This window comes from Dermacentor silvarum, chromosome 5 (genome assembly GCF_013339745.2).
Source record: "Dermacentor silvarum isolate Dsil-2018 chromosome 5, BIME_Dsil_1.4, whole genome shotgun sequence".
Classification (NCBI taxonomy): domain Eukaryota; kingdom Metazoa; phylum Arthropoda; class Arachnida; order Ixodida; family Ixodidae; genus Dermacentor; species Dermacentor silvarum.
In genome coordinates, this window is record NC_051158.1 from 122376060 (window position 1) to 122401348 (window position 25289).

General features: G+C 49.6%; 1 protein-coding gene across 3 annotated transcripts in view; it reads left to right on the forward strand.

The window, feature by feature from the left end:
- The window catches only part of LOC125945981 (uncharacterized), a 526632-nt gene that overhangs the window by 456759 nt on the left and 44584 nt on the right, over positions 1–25289 (forward strand). For 2 of the 3 annotated variants that reach the window (XM_049668439.1, XM_049668438.1), the window contains exons 4-5: positions 9728–9877; positions 23608–23639. The exons of the other annotated variant lie outside the window; for it this stretch is intronic. In XM_049668439.1, the coding sequence (XP_049524396.1) occupies positions 9728–9877; positions 23608–23639 (182 nt within the window). The remainder of the gene's footprint in view (positions 1–9727; positions 9878–23607; positions 23640–25289) is intronic. 3 annotated transcript variants of the gene reach the window in all.

Genomic DNA, 25289 nt, shown 5'->3' on the forward strand with positions numbered 1-25289 from the left:
ACTCATACATCGCGAAACCCCCCTCGAGTTGAGCTTGGGAACATGGCAGCGGCAGCAGCAGCCTCTGTGGAATCGTCTCCAGCGGCAGCAAGCGTCAATATGACCATCTGGACCCGTTCACTTACATGACGGACGTAGAAGTTCAGAGTCATTTTGCCGTTCCAAAACCTCAGTCTGCTGGCTGTGTGACGAGTTATGGGCGAAGGCTCTCGTCTGCGGAGACAGCGTTGCGGGCAAAGTATGCTTTCCGCGCGCAGAATCGTGTGACTTGGCGGCGGAGGAAGAGTTCGTGCTATCGCTTCGGCTTTCTGTGGCTTTAAGCGCTGTGCGTCCACTGCGCCCCAGCGCCAGGCCAGGTCCGGCGGCATCATCGGAGTACGGGGACACCTGCAAGCACCTGGGGTTCAAGCCGGACCAGCCAACTAGAGAAGGCGAAGTGGCCCCATTGTACAGGAATACTCAGAATGGACGTCGGGCTGCCTTCCGGCGCAACGTGTGCCGAAAGCAGTTCTCGCAATTACACGGTGCCACTGGATGTAGTAGGTACCGTTCAAAGAGATGACAGGCGACTTGTTTCCTCTGTCGGAGAACGCCACGCCGACTGGAGGAACTACGCCCGTGAGGTCGTGAGGGACGAGCTGCTGGCGTGACATCTACTCGGTGGCCACGCGAATATAGTGCAAATTGACGAGTGCCTTCTTCGCGGCAAGCAAAAGTACAATCGAGGCCGCTTGATGACGGGCGACAACGTTTCGCCGAACCGCCAAAATTACGGCGCTGTTAAAGGATCATGGACCATGGGTCTTCGGCATGGTCTACGCGACCACAGGGGTGCTGCCATTTTTCAAGGTTGACCGACGAGACGCGGCGACACTACACCCCATTGTTGCAATGTTCAACCGGGGACCATTATTCACATTAACGAATGGGCCGCATACAACTGTATCTCAAATTTAGTGGCTGCTAATGGGCGAGCCTCACTTTGCATTGGGCGACATCAACCATAGCACGAACTTTGTGGACACCATCACTGGCATTCACGTGCAAAAAATATAAAGTTATTGTTAAAAAGTGAAGCGCCACCTCGTCAGCAGTGGGTACAGGGTAACTGCACCGCTGCTGGAATACCACTTGGGATGGCTGTGGTGGCTGTCAATTAAAGGCCACGTGCACTGCAAAAACCCTTTCATGCGATTGTTAGAAGCCACGGATCACTCGGGGCTACCCAGTATGAAGACTCTTTCTTGCGGTTGTTAGAAGACATCGCTCGGCACTAGCCAGTATGGAGGCGCATCACAAAAAAGCAAATCAAGCGTAATTTTCTGACCCTTTACTTGCATGAGTGCTTTCCGACAGTCCTGAGCGCTTAAACGATAAGCGCGCGGAAAACCACTTCTGCGCTAGCGGACGCTCACTTCCTCTCGCAGCCTTCCTTTAGCGCGAGCAACGAGCAACCTGTTGAAAGCCCAGTGTAAAAACCAAGCGCACGCAAATCTTTGCTCTGAAATCGGAGCGCAAGCACGTAGCGAGCCGCACCAATTCAACCCAGAGGAACGAGAATGATCATTGAGTGATCTGTTGAAAGCCCAGTGCGACAACCAAGCGCACACCAATCTGTACTCGGAAATGCGAGCTCAAGCACGTAGCAAACCGAGTTCTAATCCAGAGGAACAATGAGGAGAGGGAGCGTGCCCACGTGGCATAACGTGAAACGTATTAAACTAAAATTAGTCTAATACACATTCAATGTACATCTTATAAACCTTAAAATGCTTATAAAGCACGTTAGGGTGACTAATAAAATTGGACTAAGTGCTTTTATATTGTAACTTGCTAGTGCCTATAATGCACTCGGTGGAACGGCAAACAAGTGAAAGAAGGCACGATCATGCAGCGGCGGTATGATCACGTGAGCCCAAGTTGGTTGACCGCCCATATGGCAACGCCCGAGGGATGATAGCCACCCAGAGTAAATCTAGATTAACCAATGAAACTTAAGGCGTGCCGATGGACAAGCTTTGTATTATGACCATTAGTTCGTTCATTTTTGGGCGTCGCCAGAGCTCGTGAAGATCCTGAGTTCCTTCTCCTACACACAATTCCAAGGCCATTCCCATGCTGGTCTGGATCCCATATATGATTCTTCAGCACTTCATGTGAAGCATTTCATGTGAGGATGGGATAGGAATAAACTTTATTTGTCCACCGGTTATGGCTGTTGGTTCCCGGGGCAAGGCTGCCAGGGGTCCATCACCTGCGAAAAATCTTCCGAGATCCTTGGCAATGGCCCTGGCCTGCTGGACGGCCCACTCCTTGTCCTCGGGTTGCCTCGCTGAGGAGGGCGTCTAGCTTGCCATCTCACAACGAGGCGCCCCGCTTCAGAGGGTCCTGCTGGTGTCTCCCGCCTTCCTCTTGGTCCTTCTTCCTCATGGCGTTGGCATTCACAAATGGGATATCAGCCTGTTCGTGCTCGCACCACGGGCAGCCTATTTCATTCTCGAATCACTGCATAGTGATTGCCCGGTTATGTGATAATGGTCGCACTAATTTCAAACTGAAGTGGTAAATATGTAAGCCTAATGTAAGCCTAATTAGCGATAAAGACTTCATATCTCGTGTACATTCATTGCTAGCATCCTGCTTTTCTAAGAATGTACAGCCATTTGCAGCCTGGGCGATTTTTAAACTGGAAATTTGAGACATAGCAATCGAAATTAGCTGGATGAGGTCGTGTGTAAAATTGCGAAGAAAAAATGTTGCGGAAAAGCCTTTATAACATTCATGAGCTCGAATCAGAAACGCCTGGGACATATATAAATGAAATCAACCTTGTTAAAAGCCATCTTCAAAACTACGATGCTGAACTCTATAGAAGTGCTCGCATTCACTCGTACAACCTGTGCCTTGCACTCAGAAGAACCAACGCGCCAGGCGCTACTTGATGCGCGTCGGCATGCAAATTCAAAGCATATCTAAGATATATATTCTAATAGCGTGCTTGTCACTAAAACAGAAGAGATTATCAAGTAATCTCAAAGATACTATACAACACTGTTCAGCTCAACTCACACGCCAAATCCTGATGTTCTGACACATTTCGTCTCCCTAGTTCACCCTCTCAGAGGACGATGGTTCTGTTATTAGTGAACCATATACCCAGCAAGAAATAGAACTTGCCTATTGATCAGTTACCACTTCCCAAAACACCAGGTCCTGGTTGAATCTCCGGAGAATTTTATAAAGCCTGTAAATTTATATTAAACCCTCCTTCACTTAATATATTTACTGCTGCTTTTGATGAAGATTGCCTACCACAATCATTTACCAAAAGTCATATTACCTTAATCCCTAAAAGTAGTGACAAAGAGAAATTTCGATCTGTAGAATGCTATAGACCCATTACACCGACGAATGTAGACTACAAAATTTATGCAAAAGTCTTGTCTAATCGACTCCAGTACGCAATGGCATTAGTTATTGGACCTCGCCAGACTTGCCGGTTAAAAGGCCGTTCCATACAAGCAAACTTATATCTAGTCCGAACAGTTCTTCAGTACTGCTCGTCCCACAGTGATCACCTTGCATAGCTTCAGATCGATTTAGCAAAAGCATTTGCTAAATCCGAGTGAACCATGCGTTCCTTTTCAAACTTTTAGAACACGTCAATGTTGGCTCCATTGTTCACAAAGGTGTTCGCATGTGCTACGCTAACTGTTCTACCAATATAATTGTTAATTCTGTATAAGCATGGTGTATAAGCTCGGGCCCTCGCCTTTCGGCGCCCCTCGTTGAATTGCGGGTGGACGTGTCTCGGAAGCGGTTCCACCTTGAAAGTGCTCCTGACCGCCGCGCTGAGCGCGACCTTGCGTGCGTTGCACTCTGCCTCTGCATTTATGCCTGCTTCTAGGATGCGTCTGCCGGCCCTTGTGGTGGACAGCCGCACGATCTGTGCCTTGGTCTGTGCTTCGATGATTTCTGCTAGCGAGTTGTGGACCCCTAGCCGATAGAGCCGCTCTGTGCTTGTAGTGATCGGAAGACCTAGCACCATTTTGATGCTCTTGTGCATCAGTGTCTCTATCTTGGCCGCGCTCTCTTGGTCCATTTTAGCGCCGAGGCTACGTAATTTTCGCGACTCGTGAGGACGCTGTGGTAAATTCTGATGAGATTGAGATCGCTGAGCCCTCCCCTGCGGTTGGTCACCCTGAGGATCAGCCGGAGCATGTTCTCTGTTTTGGACGCGAGTTTCATGACCACTTGCGTGTTACCGCCTTTAGCCTCAATTAGCAGCCCCAGGATTCTTATAGTGTCCACTCAGGGGATCGGCTGGCCGTCGCTTGTGTGTTATTCAATTGGGATTTATTCTATCGGCGTCCAATTCCTCATGCCCTGTTTCGAGGGCCTGTACTGTAACAGTTCCGATTTTCTGGGTGACAGGCGGAGTCCCGTTTTCATCAGGTACTCTTCCGTTGTGTCCAGCGCCTCTTGGAGAGCCCGCTCGACTTCTGCGTCTGACCCTCCCGTGCACCACACCGTAATGTCGTCTGCGTACCGGGCGCGATTGACGTTGGTCACTCTCGTCAGCCGGTCCGAGAGCCCTTTCATTGCTAGATTGAATAATAGTGGGGAGAGCACCGCCCCTTGTGGGGCGCCCGTCGCGCCCAGCGTGTACCAATCGGACGTGGCCTGTCCTATTTTGATTGTGGCCTTCCTGTCTCTGAGGAAGGAGCCTATGTAAGAGTGGAATTTCCGGCCGAGCCCCATCACCGAGATCGTTTCCAGTAGAAATCTGTGCTTGACTGTGTCGAACGCTTTCGTTAGGTCCAGGGAAATTATTCCCCTGGTGTCTCTGGTCATGCCGTCGATTATATGCTTCTTGATTAGTAGCATTACGTCCTGTGTAGAGAGGCCCGGTCTGAAGCCCACCATGTTTTGTGGGAACAGGCCCTCTCTCTCTATGTACCGCGATATTCGGTTATGTCTGGCATGTTCCGCTGTCTTGCCCACGTACGAGGATAGTGATATCAGCCGCATGTTCTCCGGCACAAGTGGTTTACCGGGTTGCGGTATTAGTTTTGACCGAGGCCTCTTTCCAGACCTCGGGTACTCGTCCCGTTTCCCACACTCTGTTGATTTCTTCGGTGAGCTTCTCACAGTTTGTTGAGAGGTGAGGTTTCTCACCAGTGAGGTTTCTCAACAGTTTGTTCGAGACCCTATCCGGGCCCGTCGCCGAGCGTCCGCTGAGGCCCTGTAAGGCATCCGAAATTTCCGATTCCGTGAAGGGAGCGTCGAGTTCATCGACCTCTTCGCCGGCGTATTGTGGATAGTCGCCGTCGCCCGACGGGCCCAGTGGCAGATACGTCTCCGCCAGCTCCTTTAGGAGCTCGCTCTCCGTTTTGTCCTGCTCCTTTTGCTTGTGTAAAATTCAATTCAATTCAATTCAATTGCAGGCAAAATCCTATCGATTGCCAATCTCTGATTGTCTTTGGATTGCCTGTCGTCTAACTGTTTCTTTAGGAGGTTACATTTGCCTCCGGCTCTCATTTGTCCGTCTGCCGACGCGCACACCTCGTTCCACTGTTGCTTGGAAAGCAAGATCGAGTGCGCTTCGATTTTCCTGTTTAGTGCAGCTACTCTCTTTCGCATCCTGCGATTAAGTCTGCGTTTTCCACCTGGCCGTGATCGATTTCTTTGCCTCTAATAGGAGTGCCAATCTCGCGTCCATCCTTTCCACGTTTAGTTTGGTTTTGACGACCCTCGTCACGGTGCTAACGTCCTCTTTGAGCCTTCTAAACAGGTTGTCTAGGTCCGCGTATTCGCTTGTGTCTTCCTTTCATATTTTGCGGAAGGCGTCTCAGTCGGTGACCTTAAATTCTCTCGGTGGTGCCACCCTGATGGGGATCGTCACCGCCAGTATGTAGTGGTCGCTGCCGAGGTTATCGTGCAGGTGGCGCCACTCGGCCCCTCGCACGTTTTTGACGAAGGTCAGGTCGGGCGTCGTGTCCCGCGCCACCGACGTGTCTAGTCGAGTCGGATAGCGGGGATCCGTCACCAGCTCTAGCGAGCACTTAGTAACTGCCTCCAATAGCCGCTCTCCCTTGGGCATTGACCTTGTGTAACCCCAGGCTTCGTGGGGCGCGTTAAAATCTCCCGCCACTATTAGTGCCCCCCCCCGCCCCCTGGCCATTGAGGTCGCCTTCGTTGTTATCGATGCGAACGACTGTCTGTGATCAGAGGGCGAGCTGTAGACGTTCACTATGAATACGCTGTTTTTCAGCCAACCGTTCGGTATGATTTCGATCGCGGTTGCCTCCGCTTTCGCGTTGCCTAATTCCAAATGTCGTTCCTGGAAAGAGCATTCCTTCGCGACGAGGTTTGCCACTCCGCGCTTACCCTGTTCGAATTTCGACGAGGCGACCCGGTAGCCGAGCAGGGTCGCCTCGCTACCCAAAGTTTCTTCTAATATTCTGACGTGCGGTTTGTCCGCCTGTGAGGCAAGGAACTGCAACAGCGGAGCCTTGCGCTTTTTGAAGCTAGCGCTATTCCACTGCCACACGACCAGCTCTCTAGTTGAGTTGTTCGCCATGATTGCCACCTTGGATTTGTTTAGCACCTGCAGGGGCCATGTGTGGTTCGATACGTGTCACTCTTGCCGCGAACGCTACCATGCTTTCCGCTAGTTGCTGGACCATTAGCTGTAAAGAGCTAATCGACTGCTGAATTAGCCATAGGATGCTACTGGACTCGGGTTCCGCCAGGTTTCCCTCCTGCGTCAGGGGGGAGCCCTACGTTTGACCGAGCGAACCGATGCTCCCCTTGCGGGGTCGGTGTATTTCGCCGCACCTGCTGCTGCTGTTGCTATTCGACTAGCTGGGGAGTGGAACCTTGTTTCCGAAACGATTCGAAATCTGCCCTCATTTTCTTAATCTCCGCCCTGAGGCGCGCGTTTTCTTCCGCTAGTTGAGCTATTCTAGCGTCTTCTTTGTTATGCTTTGGCAATGCTGCCTGCGTTACCTTTGGTTGTGGTTTCGTCTGCGGCTTTGGCTTGACCCGGTCAGCCCAGGTCGGCCCCTCTTCAATGCGCACTTGAGATCGCGAGTGCCCCCTGGAGCGGGAGCGGCCTCTCGATGGGCTGCGCTGTCGTCGTGGCGGCGTTGTCGAACGTCCCCGTCTGGGGGCGCTTGCCACGCTGGAATCGCGTGATCTGCTCTCCAGCTGTTGTGGCTGACTTTGCAGCTGCGATTTCTTAGCGTTTCTGCGCCGGCGCCTCCTGCGCCACACGACGTAAGAGACTTGGTATCGTTGCTTGCACTTGTCCGCCGTCGGGTGAGGGCCCCCGCAGAGGGTGCACTTGGGCTAGCACTGATGGTCTTCGGCCGGGTCCTTGCGTCCGCAGCCACGTCACTTCTTGTCGGGATTTGGGCCGACGTCGACTCTGTGGCCCAAGTCACCGCACCCGTAGCACACGTCGTTCTGCCGCCTGTATAGCGTGCAGCGTGTTAGGCTTACGCTGCACATTACATAGTTCGGCACTTTCATGCCGTCGAAGAGCACTACCACTGTCGGGGTGTTTTTGATCCGCTTGGTTTCCAAGACCTTGGGATTCCTTTGGTTCATGATCATGGCCCGAAGCTGGGGCTCATTGATTTCGGGGTCCACTCCCCTTGCACGTGTTGTCCGGCGCCGCAATGTATGCGGCCACTTTGAATGTGCCTCCTCTTAGGTGAAGCTTGTCAACTCCGGCGTATGCGTTCGCATTCTTCTCGGTCGGCGTGGACACGACGAGAATTTGCTGGGTTGCGTTCGGGTAAACGATGCCTTCCTCGGTCTCGTTCAGCCGCCATTGCTAGCGCTTGCGCTAGGCGAATTTGACTGACTTTTTTCTCGCGGAGGCCGTCTCTCAGCCTCACTATGATGCGAATGTGGTCCCTCGGTAGCTGGGGGAGCCTCGATGCGGCGACGAGGCGCTTGACCACGCTCTGCCGGCCGGCCGTACGGCGGCCGCCTTCGTCTCTGCTCGTCCCTCGTTGCCTCGGTCCGGAACGGTCAGTCCCGGTTTGGCCTTCTTGTTTCTGCCCATGGCCGTCGTCCAGCCCGGGCGATTCGCTTCTTCTCGAGAGATTTCCTCTCCCTCCATGACTGTCTCCATAGCGGGCATGCTGCCACGCACACGTACGACCGAGGCCTGGGCCTGCTCGCTCCTCACCGCCGACGATAGGCCTAGTCGGGTAGGGCTAGCCGAGCCGCGGCGTAGTCCGAACTAACCAAGGAGGTCTAAAAAGATATCTGGAGTGGCAGCCCCCGCTGTTTTTTACCAGCACAGGTGAAGCCACAGTTTGTCTATACCTCTGCACTGAACGAGGGCTGTGACAACTGAAATCTGCTAGCAGCTCACGTCCTTTTGGTCAGTTATTGCAAATGCTAGGCTAATTTGAAATTAAAAGCTTGAACCTTTCGCTTAAAATATAACCTTTGGCAGTGTATTATTATCATGATGTGCCATAATATTTGAAAATAAATTAAGGCTTTCGTCTGAAACCCGTGACAGAAAGGAAGACGTCCAACGATATCTGCACGGCTAAGTTATCCAGCTAAATACAGCACGGAGTGGGAAGAAAGTGCTTCGTATATTTCCCGCGATTTCCTAACGTTATTGCTTGCCTGTGGTAAGATGGCGGCGGTCCGGCTACACTTTTGAGACGGCAGCTCCACTCCAGCATTTTTTTAAACCTCCTTGGAACTAACAAGTCTCGAAAATTGAAAAAGAGTACACTGACCGGCAGAAATCAGACATCGGCGTGCTCCTTAGAAGAAACTGCGTCTAATAGTGCACATTTCGCTGCTAGGGATCGCAAAAATCAGTACGGAAACGTGTGCAGAAGCGGGAGCCGAAATTTCCACGTCCGCACTGGTCGGCTTCTTCTTCCTCCTCTGGCTAACTTTGACCTTTTGGATTTTTCGGGCCATCGTGGTTACGCCAATGGCGGATTTTCCGCCTCATGCGCTATATAATGTTTTAGTGCGATAGCATTTAGGGCCCCGTGTCGCAGAAAATCCGGCGTCGGCGTCGGTATTGCTACCCGCGGCCGAAAAAATCATCCCCAACCACGCAGGCCCTCCAAATATATTTGACCGCTACAGTTGCTGACACTTTGTCTTGCATTCTTTACGAAAGTATTCCTTGGACTTTTGAGAGTGACAGCCCACAAAGAATTGCCATGCAACAAATCACCGACAGCGCATGCCTTTTATGCTAAATGGTCTCAGTCTGAAATATTAACGGTGCACACAATAAAAGCAGGGCCGGCCCACGAAAGTGGCCGCGTTTCTACCAGAAACCGCGCCTTCGTGCATAGCGTTCACCGCCAGCATTTCCCGGTAAACATTACGGCTACATAAGCTGCAGTTGTTGGGAAGTGTGAGAAACGGTCAAGGATCTTTGAATGCTATCGCGTTCCACTCTTGAAGGCGAAGCTTAAGCGTCCTCCAAATGTTTTTCGCATTAGAACATAGGGGTATTACATTAAACACAGGGGTATTAGCAAAAAGCTGTAAATAATTCCACTTCTTCTCTATCAAAGGTAACAAGCCATTTTCGCCAGATCAATCAGTACGCCAAAGAGCTATACAGTATGCAGTATCGAAATGAGTTGTATCATGTTCCTTCATCTTAAGCCGTACAGAGCTGATTTCTCACGTTAATTTTGAGGATCCCAATTTATTTTAACAGCTGCTGAACGGGAGCACACCATTATTCCTCGTCGAAGCCGTAAATGGGGTAATAAAGGGAAATAGTCACATTTGCTGGTCTTCTGCAAAGGCCAGCAACATTCAACCTGGCTTTCACCATAATATAACCTACTATACAGTCGATAAGAAGGTAAGTCCTCAAAGACTCTCCAGAAACACTACTAGTCCATATAAATTTGGCTGATTGAAAACGCGCTCGTTTTCTATAATATTTGTCTTTAAATGTGTTTGAATGATTGTAGCGACGCAAGTGATGCAATTACTCATCTAATAAATAAATAACTACGCAATAAAAGACAGAGAAAAAGTAGGTCTGACTCAATTACTGTACGAAGGAGCTACACCGAACAATACCATTTCATATTGCTTACCAACTTGGTGATTACATCAGGAATGATCAATGTTACTCTTCATATTAAGACCACTGTGCACTGCTGATTATCTTTTGTCGCATTATGTTTCTGAAAGTGGCAAATTTAAGTTATACAGAAATTCGGGTTATTGGTTTATTGGTGACACATTGACATTTACATTTCTCCGGCCAACAGAGTGAGCAGCCGGGAACAGCCCTTTCATAGATGCATACCTCAAGAGCGACATATGAAGCCAGATTGTAACTATGGTTGGTTACAATTCCGGCAATAAGGTGTAACAGAAGCACTGGTCTGTCTGCACTTTAGGTGCGCAAGATCATCGAGATGATGATCGACGGAACCTACAGTCCAGTGGCCTAGATATTGGAAGCCATTCAATTGGCTATAACAATTTTACACTTTCTGGTAGATATCGTAGCAAACACTTTCTGATTTTCACCCCATTTAATTATGTGAACCATGTAATAAACCAAGTAGTCCAGAAGAAAGTACTTCTGTTGTAATGAAGCAGAGCAGCCTGCGCCTCAGCAGCATCGCCACCGGCATGAGCTCGTGGTTGCTGTCCTTGGCCGAACGCTTGTGACTGCTGCCCGTTCGCATGCGTCCGTTGCTAATATATTTCTTAGTAAGTGGTGTTGGCTGCTGGGTTTCCACTACCCTAGAACTTCGGAGTCACACTCTACCCCCATCATGCCCTACGACGCAAGCGGCACTCCTCCAACTCCTCCAACAGCGCCGCTCACCCTGGTTTGTGCCGGCGCCTTGCGTCTGCGAGATCCTCCTATCTTCTCCGGCACAGATAACAAAGATGTTGAAGATCGGATCTCCTCATACAAGCAGGTGAGTGCCCATAACCAATGGGACGATGCTACCACGTTGAGAAACGCAGCGTTCTGTCTCTCGGCCGTTGCAAACTATGGTTTCTAAACCATGAAGGTGACCTAACTACGTGGTTAGTCTTTAATACCAGCTTTACCCAAGTTTTCGGTCGGCCAGCAGTAAGAAAGCTCCGTGCAGAACAACGTTTGCGTACAAGATCCCAAGAGATCGGAGAGAATTTCAGGAGCTACAGTTAGGACTTTGTCGACCTTTGCAAAAGGTGAACACGTCAATGTCTGAGGAGGAGAAGATCAAGCATATAATGAAGGGTATTGAGGGCGACGCGTTCCAGATGTTATTATCAAGGAGTCCTCGCACTGTCGTCGAAGTGATGGAATTGTGTCAGAGTTACGACGAGTTGCGCAGGCAGCGGCTTCCCACCAGACGTCCCGCTGCACCAGCGAACTCTGTCCAGCCTTGGAGTCGGCGACGACCATGCTACTCTGTTTCTAAAGATTCAGGAGTTCGTTCGCGTAGATGTCGCTCGCCAGCTATCTTTCATGTTTTGCATCCCGGATTAACCACCCGCTTTGGCACCTACGATCCACGACTTCATCCAGGAGCAAGTTTCTCAAGCCTTTCCTCCAGCCCGTGATCCGATGCCAGTCACTGCACCGCTCACGTACGCTGAACCAGTTGCCCGACCTCATCCACAAACGCTCTCGCCGCCCCTATGCCTCGACCACCGACCTTTTTGCCGACGCCTATGCCGCTACCAGACCGCAGCATTTTCCGACTTCTCAGCCACGAGTCGGAGCTTACCCCCAACAATGGCGCGCCTTCAATGACCGTCCAATTTGTTTTGCTTGTGGTGGAGCTGGTCATGTGGCGCGCCATTGCCGTCGTCGCATGCTTCCTTTTACGAACATCTGGCGGGCGCCAGCTTTCACGCTCAGTTATCCTCTTCGCCTTTTAGTCTTCCTACCTCTTCATTGGCCCTGATCGCCGACTCACGTCTACCCGCCGCTCACCATCTCCACGTCGTCGCTCGCATTCTCCGATGCTTCGCCGTACCAGACCCACCGAGCCGGAAAACTGATGGCCGCAGTCCCCGAGGCACGAACAGCGTCCACGTCCCAATGCACAAGTCCTCGTCCCTCTCCAGGCAACGTAATTGAAGTGTATCTCGAAGGAATCGCCATCCTGGCACTTGTCGATACAGGAGCCGCCGTATCCGTGATTTCCGCCCAACTCTGTGGCATATTACGACAGGCTCTGCCGCCTTTATTCGACCTCTCCCTTCGAACCGCGAACGCTGAAATCATCACGCCTCTCGCTGCGTGTACTGCCTGCACGAGCTCATGCCGGTGGCGATGCTGCTGAGGCGTAGGCAACTCTTCTTCATTGCACTGTATCATATTTTTCTGATGCGGTGTTAGGTGTGACCTGTTGAATCCATTTTATAATCTATGGTAGGTTCTGGCAAATCTATGTGAACACGACCCGCGTTAAAAATTTGCAAGAGATAATGCAAAAAGCAAGGTAGACACCTTAAGGATTTTCTACAAAAAAAACATGCCTATAAAGTCCATTGTAAGGAAAAAGGAACCATGTGCACAAAATATCTGCCGTTTTTTGTTGCAAAAGGTAAATTTCCTTTAAGTTAAAGAATTACAGTTATGAAGCGCTGCTGCCATGTCCTCCGTCGGCGGAGTCACCGGCCGTCCGGCTCATGACTGCAGTCTAGAGTGCCCGCCCTCTAAAGTTGTACACGACTAAAGACGGCGAGAGGAGGCAATCGCGGAGGTTTACGGCGTATTTCATACTCGTAGTTGGAAAAATTAGATAAAGTGGCCCGGTTCCATGTAAGGTTCGTCAGAATTGCGGCAAAAAGTGCTGCCGTTACAGAAGTCTGTACGTTGGTTGCATCGCCTATATAAATTTTAGTAATATTTACTTACTAATTAAAATAACGAACATCGTGCAATGCACGGACCATGTAAACATAATATCTCGCTGGATGACCAGGAATAGTCGCTATCACAACACTGGCATTATGAAGAACGCCAGCAGCGGGGGCGAACGGTTCGTACAACAATGCTATTCACCATGACTCCGAAAATTTGATTCATCATCATCATCATCTGCATATTTTTATATCCACTACAGGACGGCCTCTGTCAGCGATCTCCAATTACCCCTGTCTGTTAACTTAGGCTATGCGATCTGTAACACTTGGGGCGTGGAAAAACAGCCTAAGAAGGAAGACAGCGCGCATGAAGTTAGCAGCCACCCTGCTTGCCCTTGATCATTGCACCCCCCCCCCCCCCCCCCCCCAATGATTACCAACAATTGGATACGGAACGCGGGACGCGTAAGCGTCAACCGTTCACAGTAATTCGCAGCTGCGGCAGGGCTAGATGAGAAGACGTGTGTTCTCCTCCCCATGCGCGCATTTGATCACGTGAACTCCAACTAACCCGAATATTGAGCGCGTGGGAAGAGAATGTCCATTAACTAGCCATCCTTTTCGGCTCATTGTTACGGGCTCTTGTTACGGCTGTTGCGGCTCATTGTTACGGACCCACAGTGTATAAGTCGCTCACTCATATGACATTTTACTTTATACGGAATATCACGGCGACGACGACAACGAAAATTTGCCTGGAGCGTCGATACAATTGCTGTCGCAATAAAAGGAGAAATAGAAAACAGGTGTCGAGCTCGCATCTACTGCAGCTGCTGATGTTCCAATGTGCACCGGCTAAAAGACAGCATGAGAACCAACGATAAAACCAACAGTGGGCACCTACCTTATCGGTACTTCGCCAGAACCCGTCTGACGCTGAAATGGAAGCGTACTTTCCACCATCACCAGCGGAAACATAACACTAGGCCCGCGGGGAGACAGCGCACGCGCAGGGACTATCCATCTCGGATGGCTCAAGCTTGAACTCGACGCAGATTAACATCAAAATAAAGCGCGTGACCCGCTTATGTATAGAAGAGGCAGGAAAAGTAGGACTTGAGGACCGCGTGTTCTAGCTGCTAGGCGAAAGAAGACTCCACGCTGCCATTAAGAAGGTTACCCAGCTCACGTATTTCCATCAGTGAGTGACATTTACTGCCAGAGGTTCTATGAAGTACTTGACACATTGCTGTCTTCGTTAAACAACAGATATCCACCTGATACGTGGCAGCATAAGTCCCACATTGAGCAGCTTGCCATAGGGAAGGAAGACGAAGCATATATAACATAGTTGTACGGTGACGACCTTAAACCAGGACGCCTGATTTTGCACATAGATATGCTAATTGACATTTTAAGCCAGCAAAGATCGGCATCATTGTACACATTCGAGGACGACGTGCACATGTTTACGGAGGCTAGGCCGAACACCTGGGAAACCTCTTGCCGGAAATTGCCAAGCTAAAAAAATTGCGTTGGCCATACCGGTCTCGTCGACCACATCCGAGAGGTGTTTTTCGTGCCTTCGGCGATTGGAAACGTACTTGCGGTCGACGACTGGACAAGCCCGTTTGAACCATCTGGCAACTTTGAACGCCCACAAAGAACTGTGCCGCAAAATCAATTCGAATAAGATTGCCGGCAACTTCATTTCCAGATCAAGTGCCCGAACGAACACTTTTTCAAAAATGGTGAAATCGTCGCATCAGACAACTAACTGCTGTCTTTAATAGAAGAGGACAACCAACTTACACCTCAAAGCAAACCACCTGCCTTTCAAAACAACCCAAAAAGTTACACAAAGGAACAATAATGGGGTACATAACAGCACAAGCAGAGTGATGCCATTTGGGTAAGAAAACACGCGTGGTGGCGCTATTTGTAAAACTCCCTAGTCTATCTGTGCATTTTGCTTATTAATTTTTATTCGTCATGTACTGAATTTTCCGCTCAATAACACAATCCACGCTGTTCCTATATTTGCTATCGAGTCTTTTCGCGCTTTTGAGATATCGCTGTCTTCTTTATTTATTTGTTATTGTGTTTATTTATTTGGGCACCTGATAATTTTTCTCTATAATCCTTTATTCCGCCTCCGGAAAATAAACGAAACCAGTGGCATAAGGCATGCTTTGACACGTAATGAAAGTATAGCATTATTGAATCACATTATAATTCTGCTAATAATTCTAGTCATAAGTTGTGTTCAGAAATTGTTATATATCGTTTAATTTTGTTATGTCTTATCTTCTCAAGAACTGACCTTTCGTCAGGAAACGATTTCTTGATTGTATCTTTTGTATTAAAACCTTTAGAAGGCGTTACATAGCTTTTTTCATAGATGTGTACTTGTGCGACATAATACGCACAAAACACATATATCTCCCTAACGTGTTCAACTGAATCTGTTTGTCGCATGGCTCAACCAAGAGAAGCCAGTCTCTGGGCGGTGCAAGGGGACTTAGGCTCTAAAACTGCATGGTCTCCTACTGTGAGTGATGTGTGCTTGGCCTAGTTAGTCTGGGCGGCTACAGATGGCGCAACGTGTCCTGCGCAGCAAGTAGCCTCGCCGACATCGTCGCCTACCTTGCCTGCTTCCGTTTCCGGCAGCCTCATCCCTTTGTTTGTTTGCCCGCCATGGCGAGTCAGTGAAGCCATTGCTGCTTTTGTGCTCAGTCGGTGTGATGTGTATGTAACATTAAGCCAGCATTAAACCCTTCCCTACTATGTGAGTCTTCCTGAGTCCAGCCCAAGCCTCACTCACATCTGGCGCAGTCGATCCCGAACCTCAGCCTAGCCACTCAGCCATGGCAGCTCAAGAACGCCTTTTGGTCAACGCCAGCGTCGAACGCCGGTCAGTACGCCTTTCAACCACATTCGTCATTGTACTCACACACTCACGCCGCCGAAGACTCACGCCTGAAGATACTCCTGCCATTTTACCGCTCGTCTGTGTTCACTCCGAATCAGAAGAAAAGCACCGCCGTCATATGAAGAGTGCCGTGAATGTTGACAACTAGCCAAGAACTAACTTGGATCCCCCGCATAGCCTGTGGCTTAGCGCTCACTCGCTTAGTCTCCCGTGCGCCCAGCCTCGTTTCGCAGTGCATCATGCCCGGAATTATTTGGGAGGAGCTTGACTCGACGACCATGTCGCGGCTCGGAGTCGACCTTATCCGAGAAGAATTGGCCTGACGCGAGCTAGAGAGCACCGGCTCTAAGTCGACATTCACCAGCGTCGTGAGGCAACGCCGCGGTCAAGCGTGGAGAGGGCGGATACCGCCGTCCACTCAGGTTTGACCCTTGATCCCGCGACGCTCGAAAGTCTGGCACTTCTGTTTCAACAGCTGCCACGCCCCTCGACTACAATTACCACACTGCCAGACGTGTCGTCATCGATTGCTTAATTTGACCAGTCTCCAGCACAAAATGTTAATGTCTGGCTCAATGACGTCCGCCGGGTACAGCAGCTTGCCGCATGGGATGACGCCACCACCCGTCTCATTACCGCAAGTAAACTGAAAGGCAGAGCTCGGAATTGGCACCTCGCTTTTGGAAATCAGCATTCAACCTGGGAAACATGGAGCACTGCTCTGAAGGAAGCATTTTCGTCGGAGCTGACCCTCATCGAGTGGCAAGAAGGCGTCATAAGGATCAGACAGGGCCCAGGCGAGAGCCTGCAAGAGTACGCCTACGCAAAGCTGCGTGTGATTGAAAGCTGCCCCGTCAGCCTTACCGACGCCCAGAATATTGATTACCCACTACAAGGTCTTCAAGAGCCACATGACATTGCAGCCATCGCGGCTAATAGGCCGTCAACAGTGCGTGACTTCATGTCCACGTGCACAAGCCTATACAAGTGCACTCAACATGCCCACGACAGGGCAAGCGTAAAGCAACCGGTGCTTCTACAGAAGCCACCCCCTCGTTCATTTCAAAGTGCCAATTCAGGACGTCAGCGGTGTATCTTCCAGCCACCAGCTCCGCAAACAGCTACAACAGCACAGCCAAGACAGCGCATTTCAGATTTGTCCAAGGAACAACAGGAGTGAAGATACGAAGTGATTTCTGCACAGTATGGGGCCCCAGCATTTCGGAGCGGCCAAGACATCGCACAAGCGGTCTGTTACAAGTGTAAAGAGTTAGGACATTTGGCGGCAGCATGTCCCTCGCTTAGCAACAGGGCACCACGAACCGCATCGTCAACCATCCGTGATGCTAACAGCCACGGGCCTTTCACAGTATGCCTGACAAACTTGAAGGCTCCCAACATCAATGTCCATTTTTCACGGCGACTGTTGCAGGAGTCGGAGAATACGAAGCATATAGGGACTCTGGCTCAAACGTGACATTGATTTCTAAAGCCATCCTACCTTCTGCAATGATCTCGCCATGGACTAATTCCCCTCTTGATGTCGTTGGAGGTGGTACAGCACTACCAGTTGGGTTCGCCCTCCTTAAGATAACTATTGTCCCTATCAATAGAATGGTTGAGCCAACAGTTTTGGAGAACAACGTCCTACCCCTTATTCTGGGTGAAGACTGGTTTTTGGCAGCGCGAGCCCATTTGATCTTCCAGCCACCAGAGCCCACTCAGCTGCAACATCCAGCCACGGGTGTAATGCTTTTGGCCACTCAGCGTCTTATCCCACGAATGGACAATACCGTCATTTTAGCCCGCTCAAAACTTTTTGCGCCGGCAGAAGCAATGTCACAAGACTGTATACAACGAGAACCCTTACCTTCGCAAGAACAGCCTCAGTGGCAAGTTTTGGCGGCGAAGACAGTGCCATTGGACAGCAGCACTGCCACACTACAAGTCTGCACTACGGTGCCTGTAACCATCCACCCCGAACTTCCACCAGCCAACCTAGGCAGCCAGCTCTCCCCTGAACAGCAGTCTGTCATTGCTGACATACTGGCCAAGAACAATGCAGTCTTTTCTCGCCATGAAGATGCCATTGGTCATTTTACCGTCATGCAACATCGCATTGATTTGCTGCCTAATACTGTGCCGTACAGCCGGAGCCCTTACAGATATGCGCTAGAAGACAGGCAATTCCTCGACAGGCAAATCAAAAAGCTCCTTGCTCAAAATATCATACTCCCCGCATCGGGGCCGTGGGAATTTCCAGTCGTTGTGGTGTCTCGCGGTGGAAAGAAGCGCTTGTGTGTGAATTACATTCCACTCAATGAACGTATGATCAAGGTTGTACACCCCTTACCACTGGTAGATGACATCATTCAGGACATCGCTGGCTGTGCCTACTTGGCCAGAAGGGACGATGAGTGCGCCTACTGGCAAGTCAGCCTGAGACCCCAGGACTATGAGAAAACAGCATTCATCACCCACCACGGAACTTACATGTGGACCCGAATGCCATTCGGATTAAAGAATGCGCCGTCCACATTTCAGCGAGCCACGCAATTGGTATTCCAAGACCTTCACCCTCGCCCGGACAAATGCGGCATACGAGTATATCTCGACGACATCCTTATCTACGCAGAGTCATTTGCCACATTCGCAGACCTTATGCAAGAAGCCCTCTAGTTGCTGCATGCCAGTGGACTTAAGGCCTCACTTGACAAATGTTCCTTCGGTCTCGCTTGCATCAAATTTCTTGGGTTCATCATATCAAGCGAAGGCCATCGCCCGGATCCAGAAAGAGCAGCTGCCATGTGCCGTATCGCAACTCCTCGAAACGAAAAGGAAGTCCTTTCCTGGATACAGACAGCCAGCTTTTACCGTCGATTCATCAAGAGTTTCGCTAAAGTGGCAGCCCCTCTTCAAGCCCTTCTCAAGTCGTCCACATTTGTGTGGTCCCCAGAATGCGAAAGTGCCTTCTAGACTATTTGCTCAGCCCTCACAGAGCCACCACTACTTGCTCACTCCAATCAATCTGCAGCAACAACAGTAACCACTGATGCTTCTGGTGAAGCCATAGGAGCAGTGTTGTCACAATTTTAGGATGGCAAAGAATGTATTATTGCCTATGCTAGGCGATCCCTGACACTAGACGAACGCAAGCTTCACAGTAACGTGTGGGAAGGCATCGCAGTACATTGGGCGATAACAGCGAAATTTCGTCAGTATCTAATCAGAAGGAAGTACGTCCTAGTTACAGATAACTGGACTGTTGCATGCTTGACCAAGTGTGTGAAACCATCTCGCAGATTTACGTCCATGCTCAATCGACTTGGTTCAATTTGACTTCTCTGTCATACATTTGCCAGGACGGCAGAATGTTGTAGCTGACCATTTGTCTCGACTTTTGTGTGCAGTCACACACTCCGCCCACACACTGGCTACCGCTCAAGAAAAAGACCCTGAATGCAGCGCAATTCTTCAAAGCCTTGCTGATGGAGCCCCGGTCGAGTTCAATCTAGTCGACAACATTCTATATCATCAGACACCGGCAGGAACCTATGCTCTTGTAGCGCCATCGTCATTGCGCCCTACCATTTTCTAGGCACTACATGTGTCACATGTAAGAGGCCGCCTGTGGCGCGAAAAAGAAGAGGAGCACGCGATGCCCGGTGTTCCGAACGGCGCGAGCGCGCGAGGCGCACGAACCGAGGCGTAGTCGAGGGATGAACGGCGCTGTCCGTGGAGTTTCAACGTGGCACCGGGTCAGGAAGGTCGCATCTCCAGCTATGTTCTGGCGACGGGAGACTTGGGGGTCTGGTTGAGTCCGCGACGCTGGCCGTCCAAGGTGTGGCCGTCGACCTCGGCAAGTTCGGGCGAGGCTCCTGGACGAGCTGTAGCTTCTCACGGCAGGACCAGGCACCCCAGAGAGGCTCCCCCTTCTACGGCAGACCGGCACGTTTGATTCTCCACGGGACGCCACGTCAGCACTCACGAAGAGGTAGCGACGCACCCAGACGCTAGGCCTATCCAAGTGGGCCTAAGCAACGCCGCGCGCCATTGCTGACGAGCCGACGAGCTCATCACCGACATCCCAACGTTAGGCCTAGGCAGGTGGGCCTAAGCTACGCTGAGCGCCATCGCTAACGAGCTGACGAGCTCACCACCGACGAGCCGACGAGCTCACCGCCGACAAAAGAGGCAACGCGAGTCGTCGGCATCTACGGCAGTAACGACGCCCCGAACGAATACGACTTGGACCCGACGAGAGGAACTTCAAGTCGTCGGTCCGTAAGAGCCTACGTTTATGACTTGCAACGCAGTTAGGCCGGGGCCAGGGTGGCCAAACTTTGGTGAGCGAAGACTAGGACTGACTTAGAGACTTATAAGGCGGAGCTAGGCTCCGGAAATGAGATAGTCCTTATTTAGTAGCGTTGTATTTAGTTAGAGTGTTGCATTTTATATTAAGTAAGCATCTACGTGGAGTTATGTTTAGTTTGGCGTGCCCTTAGTTTTGAGTTATGGTTTGAGTTTTGTGTGCCGCGTGCGTCTACCGTCCTTGTACATATTAAATCCTCGTTTGCTGTGCCACCAGTCGTGTCTCTCCTCCATCGAGAGTAGCGCATGCTCGCAACTCTCCACACTCCCAAGTAAAGGTGACAACATGGTGGTGCAGGTCACTTCGACGTTAACCGGACTTTACACAAAGTGCAAGACCGCTACTGGTGGCCAGATATGGGAAAAGCAGTCAAGAGCTACGTGTCATCCTGCCAGTGCTGCCAGCAGTATAACCGTCCAACCTCTAGAAGTGTTGGTTGTCTTGGAAAAATGCCCACTTCAGATGTTTCATTCGCAAGCATTGCTATCGACCACATAACTATGCCTCCCAGCAACTCATCACGGTACATACTGAACGGGATTTTGCAACTCGCTTTATTGCTCCAGCAGCCGTTTTTTCAACCTCGGCACGCGAAGTTACTAATACTTTGCATAAAGTATTTTACTGCTATGGTGCACCTGACCACTGCCTCTCTGACCATGGGTCAACCTTTGAGCCGACAGAGTTCAAGCGGTTCATGCGTCTACATAACGTTGAGCTGCACTTTTCAACAGCCTACCGACCGGAAGGGAACGGCCTCGTTGAACGTAGCAATGGAACATTACTTACAGTGTTACGAAAAATATGCGCTTTGGAACCTTTATCATGGCCTGCAAAGCTCCATGAAGCAGCCTTTGCGGTCAACACCTCGGTGAACTCTAGCACAAGCTTTTCGCCCTTCCAGTTACTCTTCAGCTACGTGCCTAAGGTTCCTCTCCAGCAGCAACAGTCGCTCCAACAAATTGGCCTTGTTGAGCGCGTCCTCGACGTAACAGCGCAACGTTCAGAGGTATATGCCAATTCAGAAGCAGCTCAAGCCTACCGCAAACGCCACTATGATAGTGCCCATCGCTCTCATAGCTTCACAGTAGGTGACCTACTATGGGTCAAACGTCAAGCGCCAGCGCCCCACGAGAAAAGGCCCCTTGCTTCAGAGGGATATACCGTCTCACTGAGCAGTTGACTGCATCCACATTCAAGACTTTGCGTGCGTCAGGAGTGACAGCTCGATTGCTTAACCAGCCAAGAACTGTGCATGTTTCGCAAATCAAGTTGTATGTGCCTCCATCATCTCCTGTTGCACACCTTTCGTCCAGCCTTGAAGGGGAGAGATCCTCCACTACAGTCCCTGATGATGAAGCGGTCATCGACCAGACACAGCCTCAGCGCCAACAGCGTGTGCGCCACCTTCCCCGTCACTTGTGATACTTCGTGCTTAAGTGACTGTGGACGCGAAGTTAGACCAACGGACTTGGTCACCCGGACGGGGATGGAATGTGAGTGATGTGTGCTTGGCCTAGTTGGTCTGAGCGGCTACAGATGGCGCAACGTGTCCCGCGCAGCAAGTAGCCGCGCCGACATCGTCGCCTACCTTGCCTGCTTCCATTTCCGGCAGCCTAATCCCTTTGTTTGTTTGCCCGCCATGGCGAGTCAGTGAAGCCATTGCTGCTGCAGTGCTCAGTCGGTGTGATGTGTATGTAAAATTAAGCCAGCATTAAGCCGTTCCCTACTATGTGAGTCTTCCTGCGTCCAGCCCAAGCCTCACACTACTCTGAGGTCTTGCAAATACTGATATAAGCTCGTCACTTCAGTGAACAATCTATCGAGGCCACATCAAGTTGTCACTGTAACTGTTATGAAAGGTTTTATATATATATATAGATATATATATATATATATATATATATATATGGGTGGGGTTCGGAAAGCTGGTCAGGCTCCAGCCCCCCCCCCCCCCCCCCGCAGAAAAATTAAAAGTGTCCGCCTATGTGAAGAGTGGTTTTTACAAACACATTCCTGCTGCTTGCTTAGGCAGGCTGACAACCAGGTCATCAATACTGTAATTTTGATGACTTCCTGTAAAATAAAAAGTAACTTCTTGTGGTCGACATCGTCAACTGTGTTGCTGAAATCTATGAAAATGTTGTTGATTTGTTTGTTACTATTATTCGCTATAGCGAAATCATGAACTGTGGTAATTCACTGTGCAGATGCAGAATAACCTTTTCTAAGCCTGTTGGAATTTTACTAATATATTTATATGATGGTTGATGCGATCTAACATACGCCTTTTTTTTCAGATTGTATGATTAAAAATAGTGCACCAATCAAAAGAGCACGAACATGAACTTTGTTTACATTAACTCTGGATTTTGCAGGTTCGCCATATACTTGACATTGAAACAAACTTCCTCGCCGTACGTTTTCAGCACGGCGACCACGATTATCTGAGCTTTATACAGGTCAAATACTACGCGTCCGCCCTTCATCTACCTGAGAGGTGCCCTAAACTAGTGATTTGTTTGAAGCCGTAAGAAACGGAAATCAATTTTTCAGATTCGCGGGAACGAGCTAAGGCTGACAGATATACAGGGTGTCCCAGCTATCACGCAGCACGATTAAAAAAAGAGGAACGGCGTTAAGCGAAGCAAACCTAGTGTGTATTGTTCCCAGTACAGTGGACTTGCCTCCAGGAATTCTTTCGTTACGGACATTTAATTAGGTAATTGCAATTAATTGTATAACTCGAGATGTGCTGTCCTAATTATCGAAGTGTCAATAAGAAAGTTGTAGAGCAACATGAAAAACTACCGATACAGCTTTCTGTTGCTCAATACGTGCGACATAAAAGTATTTTTCCGAGCGTGAAAGAAGCCCGCAAATGCACGCAAAGTGCCTCGAGCGGCGAGTCGCGCGGCAATTCTACGTGCAGAGGAAGCACGCGTGAGGGTATCCGATTGCGGATACCCTCATGGTAGACCCTTTTGTTGGTTCAGCTGTGTGCGTATTCCTCCCGTCATGGTCATATTATTTGACGGGCTCGTGACAGGAGCATCTTCCATAGTTAGAATTTGTTGGCGTAGGTGTTGCCACTTGTGCCGTAATATTTGCTGTTCTCAAGTGCGCGATCGTTAGGGTTTCTTCCTGTTCCTTCCTTCCGCCATATAGGTTTTGAACACCTCTTCACATTGCCAAAGCCACAGCAGCCGCACTTTGATTATACCCTACTGAAAAAAAACACCTTCTACATAATTTCCATAGCCAATAATATCCTACAACATATAGGAAAAATAGTTTTTGTGTGGGAAAATATTGTTTCATCACGGATTATTGAATATGGGAGTTACGGAGCATATGAAATTTTCAATATGTACCTACACTTATCAAATTGGCTCTATTTTTCGCTAAACAAGTCTTGCTGGTAATGTTGAGCAACATGTCATCTTTTTTCCAGAACTCTCCCAGCAGGCCCAAATTGGAAAGCAGGTGTGTGTCAACGCTCATGTCCAAAATTTTATTTGATTAATGTTGCAAGGACGAACAGCAAGAAACGCTTTCCTGATGTGTAGAACACGTACAGGGAAAATATTCTTGTATTTCCGGAGCAATCAAGAAATTAGGTAACGGAGGACACGCCATTACAAAACAATTCTGTTGTTTGTATATCTATGCCCAAACTATCACTACTAATTTTTTATGTGTCCTAGGAGGTTCCACTGCGGCTAATCAAAATAGTAACCATTGGTGTTCTTTTTTTACAGCTAGGCTGTTAGCCTCTAGCTGGTCGACATTTTTCGTGTCCGCGTCCGTCAGAAAAATGCGGGCCGATCCTGGCGGCAGTCAAAGGGCCACGAGCAGTGGCTCGTATCCCCGTAAGGTAGAGGCTTCAAGGAGTCGGCAAAGTGAAGCGAACAGTACATAGATCTTTTGGAAACCCGCTTACAACATAAACAACCGCATAACTTTCTCTAAAGAAGAGACACAAAACGATCATGCGAACCACATAATTGATAATAAGGCGCTCCTAATAACAATGCCAAGCACGTAGCACTCCCCGTATACGTTTCCCGGTAATGATTACTATTGCGCTTGCTGCCGCACCGACAGCAGCTTGCGACGTGGCAAGTGGTTTCCATAGCATTTCGTATATAAAAGAACCAGCCCAGCAACTGTTTTCAATGTTGTTGCAGCACCGCTATGGGGGTGTCGTGCTGTAATATTACCTTTACTCGAATTACCCTAAATTATTAATACTACCTATACGTTAAAGCAATGAAGCATTTCATAGCCCTCTCAGCAATTGTAGGGGTGATTTTCAACCGCTTCGCTGGGCATCCACGTTCGCAGGGACAGTATGGCGAATAAATATTTTCGCAATCAGCTGTTTGTAAGAAAAGCATTTACCATTACAACACTTCACTTGTGATAAAAATGTGTATCTTCGAAAAAACACGTCTTGCCTGGTACCCAATTTAGCACAGCATATTATTTGGCAAAATAAAGTTAATTATTTTAACAGCGTCGCTGTTTAAGCCAGCCGTAATTTGTGGTCCGCATCAAGTAACTATCAAGAAATAACGAAGAACTATCTTGTGAAGGCGGCATTCGTACCCGTGTACCCACGGTCCCAAGGCGAGCGTCGTAACCACTACGCCATACAGCCACGCTTGCAGAACATGCATTTATGCAAACCACATGATTGCGTTCCAACGTCGCCGGCTTCGTCCACAGCTGGCGCGTTCGCACGCTCGTGCTCTGCGAGGTGAAGAGGATGTTTTACGCGCTATAAGAGTGAGAGACAGAGAGACACGTATTCACTGAGTGGGCCTGCTGGAAGGCATTGTCGGCTTTGCAACGTTGTGGAACACGGTGTCGGTATTGCAAGCTGCGCTGTGCAACGCGCAGTAACGACGGAAATCCGAGACGCGCGAAAAGAAATTATCATCACGATGGGTAATAAGATGAAAATTTCACACGCACTTCCAGAAAATGCTGGGCTACGATCGCCCAGCATCGCTGTTTCAAGCATTGCGCGGGCGAGTGCAAGGTTAAGCGTTTTTCTCCGAACAGTTAACTGCACTGAGTGCTTTTCAAGAGACCTTCAGTTATCGTTCGCGAATGGACGTCAGTGACCCT